Source organism: Lutra lutra, chromosome 7 (assembly GCF_902655055.1).
Source record: "Lutra lutra chromosome 7, mLutLut1.2, whole genome shotgun sequence".
NCBI lineage: Eukaryota > Metazoa > Chordata > Mammalia > Carnivora > Mustelidae > Lutra > Lutra lutra.
In genome coordinates this window covers 46,293,916-46,313,073 of record NC_062284.1, presented here as the reverse complement: position 1 = coordinate 46,313,073, position 19,158 = coordinate 46,293,916, and the positions used below count along the sequence as shown (strand labels likewise).

Sequence of the window (19,158 nt, the reverse complement as noted above, 5' to 3'; positions counted from 1 at the left end):
TCATTCTGCAGATCTCTGTTTAGACCTTTCTCCCTCCAAGAGGCTTCTCCTGCTCTCCCTCACAAGAGGGGGCCCCACCTCCAGTCCCTCTCCACCACAGGCACGCTTAACTTCATCGCCCTTGTCACTCTCTGAAATTACCTTATTTTTTTTTTAATTGTTTAGCATCTATATGCCCACTCCCCACACTAAATAAGGTTAGTTTATGTTTCCACTTATTCAGGTGCAGAGTATCTAGAAACCATGCTGTTATTTGTAGAACACCACCAATTATCTAATTTCATACTTAATCCCATCATATACACTAAGAGAAAATATTACTGTGTAGCAAGAATGCATGTAAAATCTCACTTACAGGTACACATGCCTCCATGGAACCCATAATCTGTTGGACCAGGCACAATCAGGTATTTGAATTTTTCTATTTCTATTTGTTTCTTTATCATTCATTCATTTTGTCATCTGCTAGCACCGACTAGCAGGTGAACACTAAAAAAAAAATGTTATGAGGAAAAGAAGCCTTAAAACTGAGAATTCTACTCTTGTCATCTTTTTCTGACAACTGGGAGGAAGCTAACTATTCAAGGGGTTAAAGAAGGGAACCCTTGGACAGTAAAAGGAGGGAACCCTGGGTGGCTCAGAGCATGCAACTCTTGATCTTAGGGCTGTGAGTTCAAGCCGCATGATGGGTGTGGGGCCTACTTAAGAAAAAATAAAAATAAAATGAATATGTGTGAATATTATCTTGAAAGAGAGAGAGAGAGAGAGAAAGAAAGCTGGGAACATCTCAGCCCAGGCTAGGAGGGGCTCTTTGGGAGCTAAGTGGATTCCCTGCCTAGCATGAGTGGGGTCCACAGACGCTGGAGAAGTCTTCCTGTCCATAGGGCTTCCTGTCCACAGTCCTGCTGTCTCCACAGCAGACAGCTGGCTATAGCAGCCACTGATAGAAGCCCTTGGAATAAAAGGAAGCCTCCACAAGGGGAGGACTGGCCCCCTTAGGAGGCACCTGGTTTGTCTGCTTAGGGGGGTCATGTTCATTGCTTTAATTCAAAAACCTTGCCAGGAAAAACAAAACAAAACAAAAAACAGCCCCCAATGCATTTAAGGAAAGACTGGCAGACTTTTCCCCAGAGTTTCTCATTCTGAAGTATTCTTGAAGGCATAGTGTGTGGACAGGGACCCAGAAGGACCCAAAATAGCTTGTTCCCCTCCCACTTTGGATTCCTTTTTACCACTCGTGCCCCTCAGGCCATATTGCCAATCAGCATCTCATGCAGATGGCTGGTCCTTGCTGGCTGAGCTGGGAGCTCTCTCTATAGAGAAAGGCCCGTGGTACTTCCAAGCACAAATAGATAAAGCTTTTTAAGCCAGGCCAATGCATCAGCTTTGCTGTTTGTTGGCCTTCTGTGACTATGCATGGTCAAGGCAAGTCAGGTATTTATCATTTCAGGCTAGAATAAATACACTGCGGGGGGTATAGTTTGCACTCAGGTATAGAGCTTCAGAGCAAGCGAACAATAACAGGGATCAGAAAAGGCATCCCAAACCAAACCAACCAAATACCAGTTTGACCAATGTTGTCTAAAGTATCTTAGCTTTGATTTCTTTCTCAGCCAGTGTCAAAAGAGAGACTCTAAAATTTTTACTATGTGTCTGTGTCCGATGCTACACCATTTATTTTTTTCTAGAAATGCTCTTAAGTGAATTCTTTTTTTTTTTTAAGATTTTATTTATTTATTTGACAGGCAGAGATCACAAGTAGGCAGAGAGGCAGGCAGAGAGAGAGGAGAAGCAGGCTCCCAGCTAAGCAGAGAGCCCAATGCAGGGTCAATCCAGGACCCTGGGATCATGACCTGAGCCGAAGGCAGAGGCTTTAACCCACTGAGCCACCCAGGTGCCCCCTCTAAAGTGAATTCTGATAGAATCATCCCCTCCCCACCCCAGAAAACCCCTTTACCCCAATTCTAAGTTGTCAGGGCAGGATAAAAGTAAAGCGAAAAGGCCCTCCAGCTCAGAAACTCTACAGATATCAGCTGGGTAAATATCCGGGAAGAAAACGAATCGTTCTCCGCTGATCTCGTCTCCAGGCTGCTCAGGAAGAAGACATGCAAGTATGTTGGACTTGGGGAAGCAGCGTGTGGCCGCTCCCGTTTGTCGCTGTATGTCTGTGGCAGCTTTCATGCTACAGCAGAGCTGAGTAGTTGTGACAGAGACTGCACGTCCTGCAAGGCCCGAACGATTTACTGTCTGGCCCTTTACAGTAGCAGTGTGCCAACCCCTGCATGAGATCGTCATCCCACTCACTTTATAGATCAGCAATCTAAGGCCTGGTGGGAAAGCAGAGTGACTTCCTAACACTTTGTATAGTGTTCCTTCCATGATAGTTACTCTTGTCTGGGCTGGTGCTTCTCATTGAAACGCTTACAGATAAAGGTTTGTTGAATGGCACTGACTTGCCCAGAGCAAAAGGGGTAGTTTGCAGCAAAGCCTGGGTTAAAACGCAGAAATACAGATTCACTCGCCCGTGGTGAGAGCCACCAAGAGCTATGGAACGGACTGAGTTAATGATCCTCTCTGAGCCTCAGTTTCCTCATCTGCAAAATGGAGGCTGCCATCTATCCTTGCAGGGCTTTCGTGAGAAATTGTTGAGATCATGTACATACGGAATAGGCCCTCCATAAGCAAGGAGTCCGTCCCCACTCTTTTTTCTCTCTACCCTGGAACCCCTGAATTGTTAGGGTTTCCTGAGGAAACTGAAACACATACTTAGCACCTCCTGCTAGAGACGAGAGCCCGGGCTCGCCTCTTTGGGAGAAAAAAAAGATTGTTGACCCGTGCACTGGCAACGATGAGTCTGATGATGTAGCCACCCTCTCCGCACCTCACCCCAGGCTGGCAAGAGAGAAAGGGAGAGGCCCAAATGTCTTTCCTGTTCCTGTTTCTCTCCAAAGGGAGCTGGATCACTCTGCCCTCCATTTCTCTTCCTGCTGCTTAGACTTCACGACCACCTGTGGCTCTGACCTTGCCTGCCCAGCCTCCCTCCTTGGCTCCTTACTCCTCTGTCTGGTTGTGCCCCACTTCTCTCCAACTTCTTCAGTTTGGAGCATGGCTGATGGAATAAGCCACTTCCCTGGTCCCCTGCTTTCCTGGGGTGATGCTCAGAGAAGGGAACCATTAGTCAGGAAGAGGTGTGAGTCAATAGGTCAACAGGAGTGAGACAGTAGGCATGCTTATTTTCATGTTGAAGTGAAACAGCTTACAGGGTAAGGACACCCTTTGCATAAACCGCAAAACGAATGCCAACACGGTTTACTAGATCAATGATTGGATTTCCAGAAAATTGTTTCATGAATTCAAAACTGAATGGCTTGCTCCGAGTCTAGCAGTGAAGTTCAGGATAATCTATCTCCCTCTGACCAGATCATAGGTTTGGCCACCCAAACACGGACATAAAGATAGAAGTAAAGACAGTTCTCTCTCTCTCTCTCTCTCTCGCTCTCGCCTCTCTTTCCCTCTCCCTCTCTCCCTCTCTCCTTCTTTTGGCTTTTAGACACCTAAGGTGAAATCCAAATCCACATGTTTTAAAAAACCATTTCAAAATAGCCATAGTCGTGCTCACTTCGGCAGCACATATACAAATAGCCATAGTCCAGGATGCCTGGGTGGCTCAGTCAGTCATCTGCCTTCAGCTCAGGGTCCTGGGATGGAGCCCCGCATCGGGCTCCCTGCTCAGCGAGGAATCTGCTTCTCCCTTTCCCTCTGCCCCCCTCCTTGTGCTCTCTCTCTCTCTCACTCTATATCAAATGAATAAAATAGTCATAGTTCTTGTTATTTGGACTAATTTTAGTCCAAATAAGAGGAGTTGTTAATGCTGCAAAAGTACTAACTATAGGTTTTAATTTAATTTTATTTTTTTAAAGATTTTATTTATGGAGCACCTGGGTGGCTCGGTGGGTTAAAGCCTCTGCCTTCGGCTCGGGTCGTGATCCTGGGTTCCTGGGATCGAGCCCCAAGTCTGGCTCTCTGCTCCGTGGAGAGCTTGCTTCCTCCTTTCCCTCCCTGCCTGCCTCTCTGACTACTTGTGATCTCTGTCAAATAAATAAATACAATCTTAAAAAAAAAAAAAAAGATTTTATTTATTTATTTGTCAGAGACAGCGGGCACGTGTACAAGCAGGGGCAGCAGCAGGCAGAGAAAGAAGGTGAGCGGGAGTCCCACATTGGGCTCTGGGATCATGACCTGAGCTGAAGGCAGATGCTTAACCAACTGAGCCACCCAGGGGTTCCTCGAAGATTTTATTTTTAAACAATCTCTACACCCAGCATGGGGCTCAAACTGACGATCCCAAGACCAAGAGTTACATGTTCCACTGACTGAGCCAGCCAGGTGCCCCTAGATTTTTTATTTTAAATAAATACAGATTGACTTTCAAGTATAACCAGTAATTCAACCTGTTGTTGTTTTTAATGCTGTTAATTAAGATTCATTCTGGATTTGTTTCAGCAAAGAAGAACAGAGTTGTGATTGGCACCGCTCTCACTGGTCGGCAAAGAGCTGCTAGTAACGCCCTAGAAGTCTCTTAAGTAGGTTACAAGTTCTCCTTTGAAATCATGACTATGCTTCGCAAGATCTGCTTTGATGGTCTAGCCCTCGCAAAATGGAAAATTCAGAATTTGTAGAGCTTAAATAAAAACAGGACTACTGATAAGGACTGGGAGGCCATTCAGAGGCATTTTGAAAACAGCCTGATGTATACCAAGGCATTTCATGCTTTTCTCAGGGGAGAGTGCCAGGCTTCCTGGCCTCCCTCAGCAAGGCATGCCCTGAAGACTGCAGTAGGAGGGAGGCCCCTGTTTCTTCATATTAAATGATGTAATGCTCTGAGCCTCCCTTTCTTTTTTAAGCTTCTGGCTTCATGGAGCAGTAGGCTGACAGGCAATAGCACTGAATAGGGAGTTCGGATACTGGATTCCCATTCTGATTCTGATACCTGTTGGCTGTATAACCTTGAGTAGGACATTTCTTTTTGGGGGATCATCTGCAAATACGGCAGCTGGAGCTCAGTTGACCAGACCAGAAAAATAACCACTATGCAGGGCCAGCCAGAATTAAACTCACTTGGACAATGATCATTAGACAGGACCTTTTTGGTAACTCGGTGGACTCTGTTACAATTTCTGCCAGAGAAGGGAAGGGAAGGGAGGGGCCAGTCCAAGGTCACACAGATGGTTAGAGGCAGAATCAGATTAGAATCCAGATTTCCTGACTCCTACTTCTGTGCTCTGGCCAGAATACTCCATCATCTCAAATATCCTAAAGGAAGTACATTTCATCTCTGTTGCATCATGCGTCTCCCAGACATGCTGCTGAATTTGGTCTCCGTCCTGCCCACTCATCAAAAATGCTCTGGATTAAAGAGCTAAGTCCTTGCACTCTTGCACACAAAACTCTGCTTGCACCAGTGGCTTTTCTGAAACCTGAAAGAGGCAGGCTGAGAGCCAACCTTTGCCTAAACCCACCCTTTAGGAACAGGAAAGAACCAGGGTCTGTGTTCCCTAAGGCACCTCACTTTGGAGTCAAGGAACAAAACTTTGAAATGAATTTTCAGAAATCACGTCCCCACCTTAATCTCATCTTCCAGGTTATTGAACCACACACTGAACTTAGAAGGAAGGTCCCTCGCAAGGGCAAAGAAATTCTTAAGAAAGAATCTTGGAGCCAAGAGAAAGACTTGGGGTTGGAGCTCTGGTATCTGGCCTCCACTTGATAAGAGAGAGGGCCCTGCACCCAATGCTGGCTTGTCAGTAGATGAGCGGAGCTCTCATCTTTACCAATATATCAAAAACAAAACAAAAACAAAACCCAAAAACCTCCTCCTTGTCAGACCCTATCCAAGTCACTAGCTCCAAACCCAGAATGTGAACAAACAGGATTAAACGAAAGTGAAGGTGCTAGACAAACCATAAACAGCACGCACATGGAAGAGATTATCATTTTTCCCTGCCTGATATCTCCTTGGATATTCTCCAAAGCCCAGCTCAAATGTCATTTCCAAAGACCCAGTCAGATCAACCCAAGTTCACATCTTGGCTCCACTGCCTATTTGCTCTGTGACCTTGAAGAGTAGTTTAACTTCATTAGGCCTCTGTTTCTTCCCCTGCCAATGGTGGATCGTAATAATAACCATTGGGTGATTGGGAGCTGAGCCAAGGTCACTCTTGCCAACTGCCTGGCAAAGAATAGGACTTGAAGTGTCTATTGACTAGCAAAGGGAACCAAAGCACCCATCCCTTGAGGTCTGACCCAGCAGTTTCCACTCCTCAGTCATTGGCTTCTCCTCATCTTTTTTGTCCCAAAGGGGCTACAGAAACTTGAGCCAGCCTGTCCTTACCTTGCTGAGGTCCCCTAGGGCCATGACCTTGGCCACTGGCCTCCTGCTGAGCTGCTCCTTCACCCAGACCTCGACCTCCTTATTCCACTTCATGGTGAACACATAGAAAGCATAGCCCAGCAGCAGCAGCAGGCTTTCCCACCAGGCAATGAGGCTGTCCAGGAAGAAGATAATGAGCATTATCAGGTCAAGGATGTAGAAAGAGACATCACGGAATAAGGGCCACCATGTGAGATTGAGGATCTCCTGGGAGAAGAGGGCACAAGTGCCAATGACAAAGAGGATGTTGAACACAGCAGAGCCCACGATGGTACCAATGCCCACGTTGCTGTGGGAGATGAAGACGCCAATGAGGGAGGTAAAGAGTTCAGGGGCAGAGCCTCCAGCAGCCATGAAGGTGGCACCCGCCACATCATCAGAGATCTGTAGTTTATCTGTGATGACACCCAGGGCTGGGACAAAGTACTCATCGCACACGATGGCCAAGGCCACAAACACGTACATCATGCCAAAGATGTGCAGGGCCACCCAGCCCTGTTGCCGCTGCTCTATGCTGAACAAGTCTGGGGGGTACTCTCCCTTGGCGTGAAGGTCTGGCCAGCCAGGAGGCAGTGCTGAGGGACTGGAACTGGGCACCTCTGGGATCATAGCTGTTGTCAGGCTGGGGGAGGTGGCAGGGGGCACCGCTGGGGCTGGCTCCACAACCACACAGTGATGGACCTGGATGGTTGGATTTGCCCTGGCCTCGGAGGATGCTGAGGGCCTTGGTGCCGTGGAAGTTCTCTTTGCCAGCCCCCAGAAGGTGGTGGAGGAAATTCCAGTGGTCGATGCACTGGTTCTAGACAAGAGATTACTAATACTCCAGGTAGCGGTAGAGGTTTTGGTTTCTGTTGGGCTACTGCCTGTTGTGGTGCGTATTGTCACTTGCCCCTCAGAGATGGCTGTGGTGTCCTCCAGGACCGTTTCCAGAGGAACTGTCAGCTTGTTCTTTCTCACTAACCCCCGGGGCTTGGTTGATCTATTATTGTCCACTCTTCTGGTGGTAGTCAGGGTGTTCTCTTCTATCATACTCCTTGGAGAAGTCAAGATGTTTGTTTCTATGTCATTTACCAGGAAAGTTGGGGTTGTATGAATTATTCTCTTGAGAGTAGTTGGGGTGGTTTCCTCCACCATTCTCTTAGTAGGGTTGGTCTTCAATATTTTGGTGGTTGTCATAGTTTCACTGTCTTTCACTGTTGTTCTGGGGGTGATCCCATGGCTCTTTGTCATTGTCATGAGTGTGAATGGGGCATAATTGCCTACTATTCTACCAAGTGGAGATGGGGTGTATTTCTTCACCTTTCTCCCAGCCTGAGTTGGGTGGTAGCTCTGCATTTCTCTGCTGGGTGGTGTTGCTGAGGTATGATTCTTTACTGTTGGTCTGCTTGAAGTTGGGGTGTAGTGATTCAGTACTCTGCTGAGTGTGGTTATGGTTGTGGTGTCTTCCTCCATTCTTTCTGTGTCTGCTGCTGTTAGGTTATAGTTATTCTTGGGTGTTGCTGGAGTGATGTTGGCTATCCTTCTGGGTGGATTGGGGGTATTCTCCATTGTTATGCCAGGTGTTGCTTCACCCCTGCCAACTGTAGCTTGGGGCACCAGTGTGTCACCCTCCATTTCAGAGCTAGCTCTTAGAGGGTCATTGCTCACCATCATCATATCATTGTTAGAGAGGTCACGGCTGGCCAGTTTTACAGGGTTTGGGAGGACACTGCTGCCCACAATGAGGGGAAGCCCCGGGGGCTCCTCAGGTGCTGGTAGGTGGAACCGATGATCAACGTTCCCAACAGGAAGAGGAGGCGACTCCAATGAAGCCGTTTTGGCCAGAGTAACCGCCTCTCCCGTGTTCCCATTCTGGTCAATTTCCCCATGATGGCCAGTTATGCCTGGTTACAGAAGACCTCTCATTCTGTCTGTGAAAAGATGGGGTCTGTTCTGGCGTTTAGGTTGGTGATCAGTGAAGATTTCTCCATGAAGCCCAGCCAGGGGGTATCCACAAACCTAGAGGGTTTAAAAAAAAAAAGTGGTTATTTGCCCCTAAGAGGAAAGCTGGGATCCATCAAACCCCTAGAAAAGAGTGATGACAATTCATGTAGGAGCCTTTGTGCTAGGACGCAGTTGTTTCTGCTGGAACAAAACTACCCCTACTGCCTGTCCCAGAGAAAAAAGCATTAGTGGTCCTCTGTGTTGTGTAGGCATGCCCACAGCCCAGGTTCCTGAGCTGGGTCTACCTAACCCTCTTTGGGATCCCTACAAGAGGTCTACCGGCACCCCTCAGGTCCAAGCCTGAGTTGCTGGGAGCTCAGTCATCCATAGTTCATGGCCCAGGCCACAGATCTCACCTTGTCTGTGGCAGGAGGAAGATAAGGAGACATGATTTTAAGCTTTAGACAAAAACAGGCAGCAGTGGAAGGCAATGTTGAGAACTTTAAGGCTCTGCGTGTTTTTGTTTTTTTTTTTTTTATGTTTTGGACCCATTTAAATCAATTCCACGGTATCACCCATAGAGGGCAAAGCTAATGTGATGATGCTTCCCAGACAGTGTGGTGTGGTGGGAAGAACATGGAGAATGGAGTCAAAGGCCTGGATTTCCAGCCCTACTGCTTTCCAGCTATGCCACTCTGGACAGGCTGAACCTCACTGCCTCATGGGTGAAATAGGCATGATAATAGATGTGCATGATAATAGATGTGTCAGGGAAACTGACATCAGGAGTCCAAAGAAGACTTGCTTTTCAGTATACCCTGATGTTCAGTGTAACTGTTTAACATTTTTACCCTGTGCCATCTCATGATACTTTAAATTTAAATTTAATTTAATAGAAATAACAATAGTAACAATAATACCTGTCACAGGAATGTTGAGAGAGTAAAAACACATAAGGTCTATAAAAAGCATTGTACAGGGGTGCCTGGGTGGCTCAGTGGGTTGAACCTCTGCCTTCGGTTTGGGTCATGGTCTCAGGGTCCTGGGATTGAGCCCTGCGTCGGGCTTTCTGCTCAGTGGGGAGCCTGCTTCTTCCTCTCTCTCTGCCTGTCTCTCTGCCTCCTTGTGAGCTCTCTCCCTCTGTCAAATAAATAAATAAAATCTTTGAAAAAGCATTTGTACAGAATCAAGTGCTACATAAGAGTTAGTTTTATATAAAATTTTAATTTTGTAGTTTTATATAAAGGTTTAATTCTATATTCTTCAGGAGGGGAAGAAGAACATGAAGGGCTCTGAAAAAATCCTCAGTTTATAAAGTAAGTAAATATTTATTAAATCTCTAGCTAGTGTCTATAGATTATTATAAAACATTAACTAGAAGTGGTTGGTTTTGCATTTAAAGGAATATATTAAAAGTGAGATGAGTAACTCAGAGAGTCTTAGGTCACTTAAGGTAGGAGGAATTACAGACACAGGTTAGTGCAACTCCCCATTTGAGACATGCAGAAGCTGAGATCCAGAGAGGAGCTAGGACTTGCTCAACATGACACAGCTCGTGAGTGGCGGTGCAGGTGAGCCTTCTAATGCCCCAATCTTTCCAGCAGGCCACACAAATTAGAGACACAAATGCATTTGTCTTTTAAAGGAAAAAAGGAACAAGCAAAAGGAGAAGTACAGAATAAGTACATTTCCTTCTCTGTCCTTGATCCTGTAACCGTCTTCCCACCATCTCCCTGCAGCTGCCGTCCCTTGTCATGAATTCAACTCTGTAGCAAGCCTGCTTGACTCTCCTAAAGAAACTCTGGAGAAGGTCTTTCTTCCTGGTGTGCCAGTGTTGTCTAACAGAGCTGAGCCGACACCCCAGCTGACCCCTCCTTTCTAATCACATCATTTACCTTCAAACTTGGACATCTGAGTATCTTCTTAGTTCTGGAAACTTGTCAGAATCCAGGGTCTCAAAGAGTGAGTCTGAAGCTGGACAGCAGAAAATACCCCATTCTTCTGTCCCCAGCTCCCCTACGGAATTCTAATTCAAGGCAGGGTCGGGTGTGAAGGGCATCTCAGGGGAAGAATATCCAATCCCTGCTAATACCCGCCTCTAAGAGGCTTATCAGGGCATTGTACAAGCTCTGGGTCCCGGTGCCTCTGCCAGAGCCTGAGAGGGTGGGCCTTCCACGGGGAAACAGATGGGCTCTCCGCGGCCCCCTGCGGTCAACAGGCAAATGGGAAACTTCTCAAATTTGGCTCTGAGCTCTAGGAATGAGAGATGGTGCAGGGTTCCCATGCTTAGGGGGAGGAAAGATCTGGAAAGATTCAGAAGGCGCTCTGAGGGAACCAAGAGAAAGTGCTTGGGGCTTAAGAGATCAGAAGACCTCAGTTAACACCAGGGTCTGTTTGCTACTGTGTGATTCTAATTGTAATCTAACTGTACGTGTGGAGATAGTAATACCAGATCTTCCTCTTTGTAGGGTGGGCATGAGAATCAAAATTAAAAATGAGGGAATATCTGCTCAATTTCACGGTGAACCTAAAACTGCTCTAAGAAATAAAGTTTATTTTAAAACATGAGGGAATGTGGGGAAAATACTTTAAACTTTGAAGCATTTGGCACGTGAAAAATATTTATTAGGCCTAAGGGAAATCCTCTGTGGAAAGAGCACTGATAGATCTCCTGAGAGCAAGAGGGGACATCCCAAGATACCCAAGGAATTATGCCTCCAGCTCAGGGCTGGATGTGTTGAAATGAAGGTGGGGGGAGGCAGTGGGAACTTATGACCCTTACCCACTGACCTGGAACCCACTTTAATCACCTAGCTCTGCCTGAACTTTATTAACTGCTCCTTCCTCTCCTCCCTATTTCCCCCAGGGATAGAGATCACATGCAGTTTTGATTGTCCTCCTCTGAAATAGCAGGTAATCCCTCACAGCTTCACCCCTTGCCCTCCTTTATCCAGAGTGGCCTATAAGGTAAGAAGGTGCCCAGGTCCCCCTGCTGAAGCACACAGGGATACCCACCCCCTGCAGAAACACCGAGAAGGGGGGCTGACCTCTGCCAGTCACCACATCCTTGCCTTTAGGCTGCTGCAGGCAGAACCAGATCTAGTTACTTCCCGTCTCACCCAAGCTGTCTAACAGCCTCAAGCTGGCCCAGAAAGATGGAAAGAAGAGGGGTGCCAGAGTGATTCAGTTGGTGAAGCATCTGATTCTTCATCTTGGGGTCATGAGTTCAAGACCCACATTTGGCTTGAAAAAAAAAAAAAAAGATAGAAAAAGGAACCAAATTCACAAGGTAGAATTATGAGAGATCTTTTTTTTTTCCTAGAATAATTCCTCTAATTTTTACAATGCTATTTGTGCCATACAGGAAATTCAGGGGAGAAGCAAATTCCCAGAAAAGGAATTCCTTTTCTCATATATTTATAACTGTTGCCGAGGAGTTCTTTCTAGTATATAACCTAAATCTCCCCTGCTGGGGTTGAGCCTGGTTCCCCCTGTCTTGTTCTCAGGGATTGTGGCACACTTGAAATCCAAGCTGTAGAGAGGTCTGCAGCTCAACCAAGAGTGGAAGTATGGCCCGGACTGGCAGGGTAGGCGCGGGCAAGTTATTTAACTTCTCAGTGGCTGTAAATCTCTCCTGTACAATGAGGATAATGATACACTATCTGCTTGGTAGGCTCGCTGTGAAGAGAAAGTAAATTAATATAAAACATAACGACAGGGTCTGGTACTGTTGTTGTTATTCCACTTGTGGAGACCATCGCCTGCTAGGGGCAGCAGGTCCCAGAGCAGTCCACTGTGACAACACCGTACCGTGTACTTACTAGTGTGGTCGCCTGATTTGTGTCTGCATCTCTTACTAGTCAGGGAGCTCCAAGAGGACAGGGACCTTGCCTGTATATTCATGACTGAATCCCCAGAGTCCGGAACAGTGTCTGACACCCAATAAATATATTCGTGGATGAAATGAAAAGGGACATCCCAGTGAGGAGATGCTCTGTGACAGGGTGCCTGAGCTACATACTGGGGTGGGAAGGTGGGGAGGAAATGCCCACTCACTGAGGTTCATGACCATTCAGAAACAAAGTGCTGGAGAAAGACCAGTACCACTGAGGAGGGAAAGATGATTTGCTTTGTTCTACCACGTCTCATTTTATAATCTCCCTCCAACAGGGTGGCAGGACAGGTGGGAAAGTGTGGGCTCTGACCCTCACGGTAATATTGGTAATATCAGGTCTGAGGAAGGCAAGGTATAGAAGCTACACAGGTCAGTAAGGAGGCCTTTTCCTCCCCAGCTCAAGGCCTTTACCATTAGAACAGGAGAAAGAGGGAATGAGATTTTTTGCCCAATGGCAAAGGGTTTGTGGCTAAGGCTAGTTTATTTCTCGGCCCACATCTGGCGTTGAGGTTTGACCCTACAGCTGCAGAGTAGAAAGGAGATGAGATTTGGCAGGGGTTGCAAAATCAAAAGCCTTCAGGGCCTGGGTGAATAAAATAAAATTAAATTAGCTCTACTCAAAGTCAGCAGAAAGTAATGAGGGCTGTGTCTAGACAGAGAAAGAATGACCCATCAGTAGTCATTCCAATGTTAAAACCATTTAAAAACATTAAAAAGTAGACAAAATGAGCTGAATTAGACCTACAGGTACTACTTTGCAACATCTAATAAAGTAACAAGCCCGACCAGGAGCAAGTCTCCTAAGGTCTCTCAGAGTCTGGTCCCTCATTTATACAACCAGAAAAGCAGAGCTTCTGTGTCAGGGAGATGGAAGAGGTACAGTGTGAGCCTGTGGGAAAGCACTTGGATCTGTCAGGCACGGAACTGTCACAGCCCAAGACCTTTTGCTGGTATTGTTTTCATTGTTCATATTATATTGTTTATGGAATATTTTTTTAAAAGATTTATTTATTGGGGCGCCTGGGTGGCTCAGTGGGTTAAGCTGCTGCCTTCGGCTCAGGTCATGATCTCAGGGTCCTGGGATCGAGTCCTGCATCGGGCTCTCTGCTCAGCAGGGAGCCTGCTTCCCTTCCTCTCTCTCTGCCTGCCTCTCTACCTACTTGTGATCTCGTCTGTCAAAGAAATAAATTAAAAAAAAATCTAAAAAAAAAAAGATTTATTTATTTACCCATTTATTTATTTTAGAGAGCACCAGTGGGGCGAGGGACAGAGGGACAGAAGCAGACTCCCCACTACGGGTGGAGTTCAAGGCCTTAGATCTCACGCCCCTGAGATCATGACCTGAGCCAAAATCAAGAGTTGGATGCTCAACCAACAGAATCACCCAGGCACCCCATAGGGTGTGGCTACACTGCTGTCACTGGTGGGAATAAGCCAAGTAAGCCCCCACACATGCCACAACACTTCATCCCTCTAAGCCAGTGGCTGGAGCCATACCTGAGGCAGGGAGCAGCAGGGTCAGAGTCAGGGTTTGGCCTTCTTAGTCAGGTACCCACCCAGAGGGGCCTGGGGCCTACAGGAGAGGTCAAACAGGCCCTATCAGAGGCTTCAATGTGGCCACACAGAAATCCCCACAGTACCAGTAAAATGAACAACTCCCCCCTAAGTAAAACTTGCCTCATCAGTCTGATTTTACAAAGGAATACCAACTGAAGCAACAGTGAGATTTTTTTTTCTTATCAGTTGACAAAGGCTAAAAAATGTAATATCCACTGCTGATGATAATACTGTGAGTTATCAATCTGGTACAGTAGCAAAAGAGACCTTGTTAAACTGGAAGTCAGGTCATGTCCCTCCTCTACTCCAAACTTTCCAGGGCTTTCCCCACTCAGTCAGAGGAAAAGCCCTCACCACATCTACAAGGCCTGTTCCAACGTTGCTTGTAAGAGCGAAAATTGAAATCTATCGTAATGTCAATGGACAGGCACTTGGGTGGCTCAGTGGGTAGAGCCTCCAACTCTTGATCTCAGCTCAGGTTTTTTTGTTTTGTTTTGTTTTTGTTTTTTTCCAGCTCAGGTTTTGATCTCAGGGTCGTGCATTTAAGTTCTGCCTTGAACTAAAAAAAAAAAAAAAATGTCAATGGAAAACTTGTACATAAATGGTGTCCTAACTTTCCAATAATCAATTATATAGCAGTTCAAAGCAATGAAGATGATGCCCAAGGTACACTGATAGACTAGTAATAATAAAACAAGATATAAAGAAGAAACCACCAAGGTTTTTATACACCTTGCAGCCTCCAATTCTTCTAATACTGAATTTAGTGTCAACCTCATCCCAGGTCTCACTTCCATTCCAAAGGGGAAAGTGTTCATCCTCTCCAACCCTCTACTTCCAACTCAGGCTTGGTCTTTGGCCCAGGCTTCAAGTGTGGGCCTCTCTTGGAGGGAAGGCTTGGGGAGGATAAAGTGTGGAGTCCCACTTCCACTTACCAAATCCTTATTTAGGCCACCGCATTGTTTATAAACACACACACACACACACACACACACACACACACACACGCATGCTCCCATGCACTCTAGCTTTGAATAAGGCCCTTTGGGGAGGGGGAGACTTAAAGGCAGTTTGTGGTGTGGGGAAATAAGAGTTGAAAGAAAGATGAGGAATTGTGATTCTCCCATTCCCTGCCCTTCCCCTCTTCTAACCCCCTAGTCCCCACCACACACACATCCGGTTTGGAAGGAGCCTCCTTCCAACATACAGACTCTTGATTTTGAAGCAGGTCATGATCTCAAGGTTTTGAGATCAAGCTGAGTGCAGCTCCGCACTCAGCGGGAAGTCTGCCTGAGATTCTGTCTCTCCCCCTGCTCCTCCCCCTACAAATGTGCTCTCTCTAAAATAATAAAAAAAAAAAAAAAATGAAAGAACGGAAGGAAGGAAACTAGTTTTGTTTGCTTTATCGGCCTTTTCATTGGAAGATGCTACCAAAGTTTTAAGAGGGTGAGGGGTGAGCCTGGGAAGATAGATGCAGGCCCAGATCTTGAGGCACCTTTAAAAATTTAGTTTGTAATGCTTTTCAAAGAAGAGGGTGTCCTAAATAAAGAAGTTCCATTCTACTTTCTTAGACAAATGTAATATCAAATTATCTCTCTTTCCCCCTTTGAGTTTTGTTTTTTTTTTTTTTTCAAATAGTCTCTTACTTCCTTCTTATCTTCTTTACACAAATGCATACCCAATGTTACATACCAGACCCTTGGGAACCAGTGGTGGGTAAGCCTCACCCTTATTTAGAGTGGAGATGAGGGCGCCTGGGTGGCTCAGTGGGTTAAGCCGCTGCCTTCGGCTCAGGTCATGATCTCAGGGTCCTGGGATCGAGTCCCACATCGGGCTCTCTGCTCAGCAAGAAGCCTGCTTCCCTCTCTCTCTCTCTGCCTGCCTCTCCGTCTACTTGTGATCTCTCTCTGTGAAATAAATAAATAAAAATCTTTAGAGTGGAGATGAACTGGTATTGTATAAAATCCCTACTTTGTTCAGTGAGTTTTTCTATTATTTTAGCATAGAGAGAAGCTTTGTGGTTTTCTCAAATGTTGTGGAAAGATTGAGGAGGATTGAGAGCAATTAAAAGAAGGGGGAACATAGTTTCTTCATCAAAGGCACACAAGGGAAAAAAGACATGGAGGGAGAACCTACAGATGACAAGAGACTTCAGAGACTGCATGTCTGGATCTTACTTGGTTCTTGACTCAAACAACCAAAGTAAAAAAAGTAAAATTTAGGGGCACCTGGGTGGCTCAGAGAGTTAAGTGTCCAAATCTTGGTTTCAGCTAGGGTCAAGATCTCAGGGATCCAGCCTCACTGCGGGCTCCACATTCCACACAGAGTCTGCTTGAGATCCTCTCCCTCTCCCTCTGTTCTGCCCCCTCCTCACTCATGCTCACATTCTCTCTTTCTCTGAAAAAAAAAATGAATAAATTTTTAAAAATTTTTTTAGTTTAGGGGCACCTTGGTGGCTCAATGTGTTAAGTCACTGCCTTTGGCTCAGGTCATGATCTCAGGGTCCTGGGATCGAGCCCCATATTGGGCTCTTTGCTCAGGGGGTAGCCTGCTTTTCTCTCTCTCTGCCTGCCTCTCTGTCTACCTGTGATCTTTCTCTGTCAAATAAAAAAATGAAATCTTAAAAAAAAATTTTTTTTAATTTTTAGTTTAAAAATTAAGAAAAAATTTTTAAGTAAAATTTATGATATTTTTGAGATACCTGGGTATTTGAGAACTGGTATTTGATGATATTAGGGACTCGTTTTTAATTATTTTTAAGTTGACAATGATATTATAATTTTTGTTTGTTTGTTTTAATTTTTTTAGTCCCCCACTGTCATAAGAATGCAAAGACCAACTCCACAGACTGGGAGAAAATACTTGCAAAATACATAACCAATAAATGAATGTTATCCAAAATACACAAACAACACTTAAAATGCAACAGTAAAAAAAGAAAAATCTGATTTTAAAAAGTGCAAAAGACCTGAACAGAACAGACCCTTCACCAAAGAAGATATATGGATGGAAAGTAAGCACATGAAAATATGTTCAACATCTTATGTCATTAGGGAATTGCAAATTAAAACAACAGTGAGGGGGCGCCTGGGTGGCTAACTGAGTTAAGCCTCTGCCTTCAGCTCCGGTCATGATCTCAGGGTCCTGGGATCGAGCCCCACTTCGGGCTCTCTGCTTGGCGGGGAGCCTGCTTCCTCCTCTCTCTGCCTGTATCTCTGCCTGCTTGTGATCTCTCTCTCTGTCAAATAAATAAAATCTTAAAAAAAAATAAAATAAAACAACAGTGAGAAGCTACTACCCACCTATTAGAAGAGCCAAAATCGAGAACACTGACAACACCAGTGCCGCTTGGGAGCAGCAGGAACTCTCATTTATTGCTGCTGGGAATGCAAAATGGTACGATCACTTCAAAAGACAACTTTTTCACAAAAGTCTAGTTTCTCACAGAACTAAAAAGCTCTCGCCATATGACCCAGCAATCTCTTTCCTTGGTATTTATTCAAATGAATTGAACACCTATGTCCACACCAAACCGTCACAATGGTGTTTATAGCAGCCTTATTCATAATTGTCAAAACTTGGAAGGAACTAATATGTCCTTCAGCAAATGGTGGTACCTCCAGACAGTGGAATATTTATTATTCAGCACTAAAAAGAAATGAGCCATTAAGCCATTAAGCCATAAACAAACATGACAAAAGCTTCAGTGGGTATTACTAAGCAAAAGAAGCCAATCTGGAAAGGCTACATACATTCAGAGAAAAGCAAAACTATGGAGACAATAAAAAGATTAGTGGTCACTGGGAGTCGGTGGGGGGTGGGGATAAAAGGGCAGAACACAGAGGATTTTTAGAGCAGTGAAAATATGCTGAATGTCAAGGGTGGCTATCTAATCCCCCTCTGAGCCCCAGTACCTAGCACCTATGAATGGCCTAGAATTTGTGTCACTAACCTTTGCTTTGCCAGACCAGAGACCAAACCACTCTGCCTTTCAAAAGCCTCTGTTGACAGTGGTCCTCTGTTTCAAAGCAAAAATAAATAAATAAATAAATGATGATAGATTATGCAAAGTAAGTTATTTATTGATTCTCTTTAATGTGTGTGTGGAAACATGCAAATGAAGGTCTCTGGAGTGAGAAAAAGAAATTCATTAGCCAGCTATGCTATGCCTTGAAAAACAGCTCCTGAAGAACTTTTAACTCTTTGTGCTAGTGTTCTCTGATTTTATATTCACTGGACAGCCTTCCGATTTTTCATGGGATTCTACTAAGACTTTACAAATAAAAACAAAAGACTTAACAGTTGCCTTAAGTGACGCAGTCCCCTTGGCAGTTACATTTTACTGTTCCCTTTTAGTAAATCGCTCTTTTGCTTCCCTAATCTCCTGAAAGCCTATATTCAGAACAAGGTTACCAAAATTTGATCACCCATCAGCAAACTAATAAACTTAAGCTTCAGAACTGGGGAAGGGAGGGCACCTGGGTGGCTCAGTTTGTTGGGCGACTGCCTTTGGATCAGGTCGTGATCTCGGAGTCTTGGGGTCAAGTCCCACATCGGGCTCCCAGCTCCATGGGGAGTCTGCTTCTCCCTCTGACCATTTCCCCTCTCGTGCTCTCTCTCTCTGATAAATAAATAAAATCTTAAAAGAAAGAAAGAAAGAGAGAAAGAAAGAAAGAAAGAAAAGAACTGGGGAAAGTAAGGAATCAGTCCATGGAGCTAAGCTGGAACTACCAGGAGAACTGCGACACTCTGGCTGAGTCATCACCACTTTAGGGGTAATCAGACAAGTCCCGTGTCCACACATTCTTGGCCACATCCCTCCCAGGAGGGAAAGAGTTAGAAACTGTGACCAAGTAATCAGGATGCAGCCTTACTTACCTAGATCCCATTATGTTCAAGCATAATAAGGTTTTGAGACAGCGAGGTTAACCAAGTTGGGGAAAGGAGTTCTGAAGCAAAAAGGACAATCTGTAGCTCCCCGGGGCCCTGAACCTTCACTCTCCCATAGAACAAGCTGTGAAAAGTCAGACAGATTGGGATGTTCAGTTCAAAGCATCCTCCCTCCTTGCTTCACCCCCAGGAGGACCTCACGCCATCCCACCACCTAAAGGAAAAAGAGGCAGAGCCCTTTTTCTGCTCTCACTTGTAATCTGTGTGGTACAACATGATTCTTTGAACCACAACTACCCAGGCCTGCTTCTCCCTGACATTTCCTGGCTCCCTACGTGGTTAGAAAGTTACTTCTTGCCCCCTCAAAGACCAGAACCGGGCTGCGGCTGCTGCGGGGCACCGAATGGCCAGAGGTGAGGCAGGGGGGGGGCCCATGGGGCCTCACAGGGAAGTCTGAGTGCAG

The 19,158-nt window shown here is 45.5% G+C and overlaps 1 protein-coding gene across 1 annotated transcript in view; it reads right to left on the bottom strand.

Moving 5' to 3' along the window:
• SLC24A1 (solute carrier family 24 member 1) overlaps positions 1 to 11,482 on the bottom strand; it is a 31,045-nt gene extending 19,563 nt beyond the window's left edge. Inside the window, 3 exon segments of the mRNA XM_047739282.1 lie at positions 6,392 to 8,130; positions 8,133 to 8,428; positions 11,401 to 11,482. Of these exon segments, the coding sequence (XP_047595238.1) occupies positions 6,392 to 8,130; positions 8,133 to 8,298 (1,905 nt within the window). The 5' untranslated portion in view covers positions 8,299 to 8,428; positions 11,401 to 11,482.
• Between the last annotated feature and the right edge of the window lie 7,676 nt (positions 11,483 to 19,158).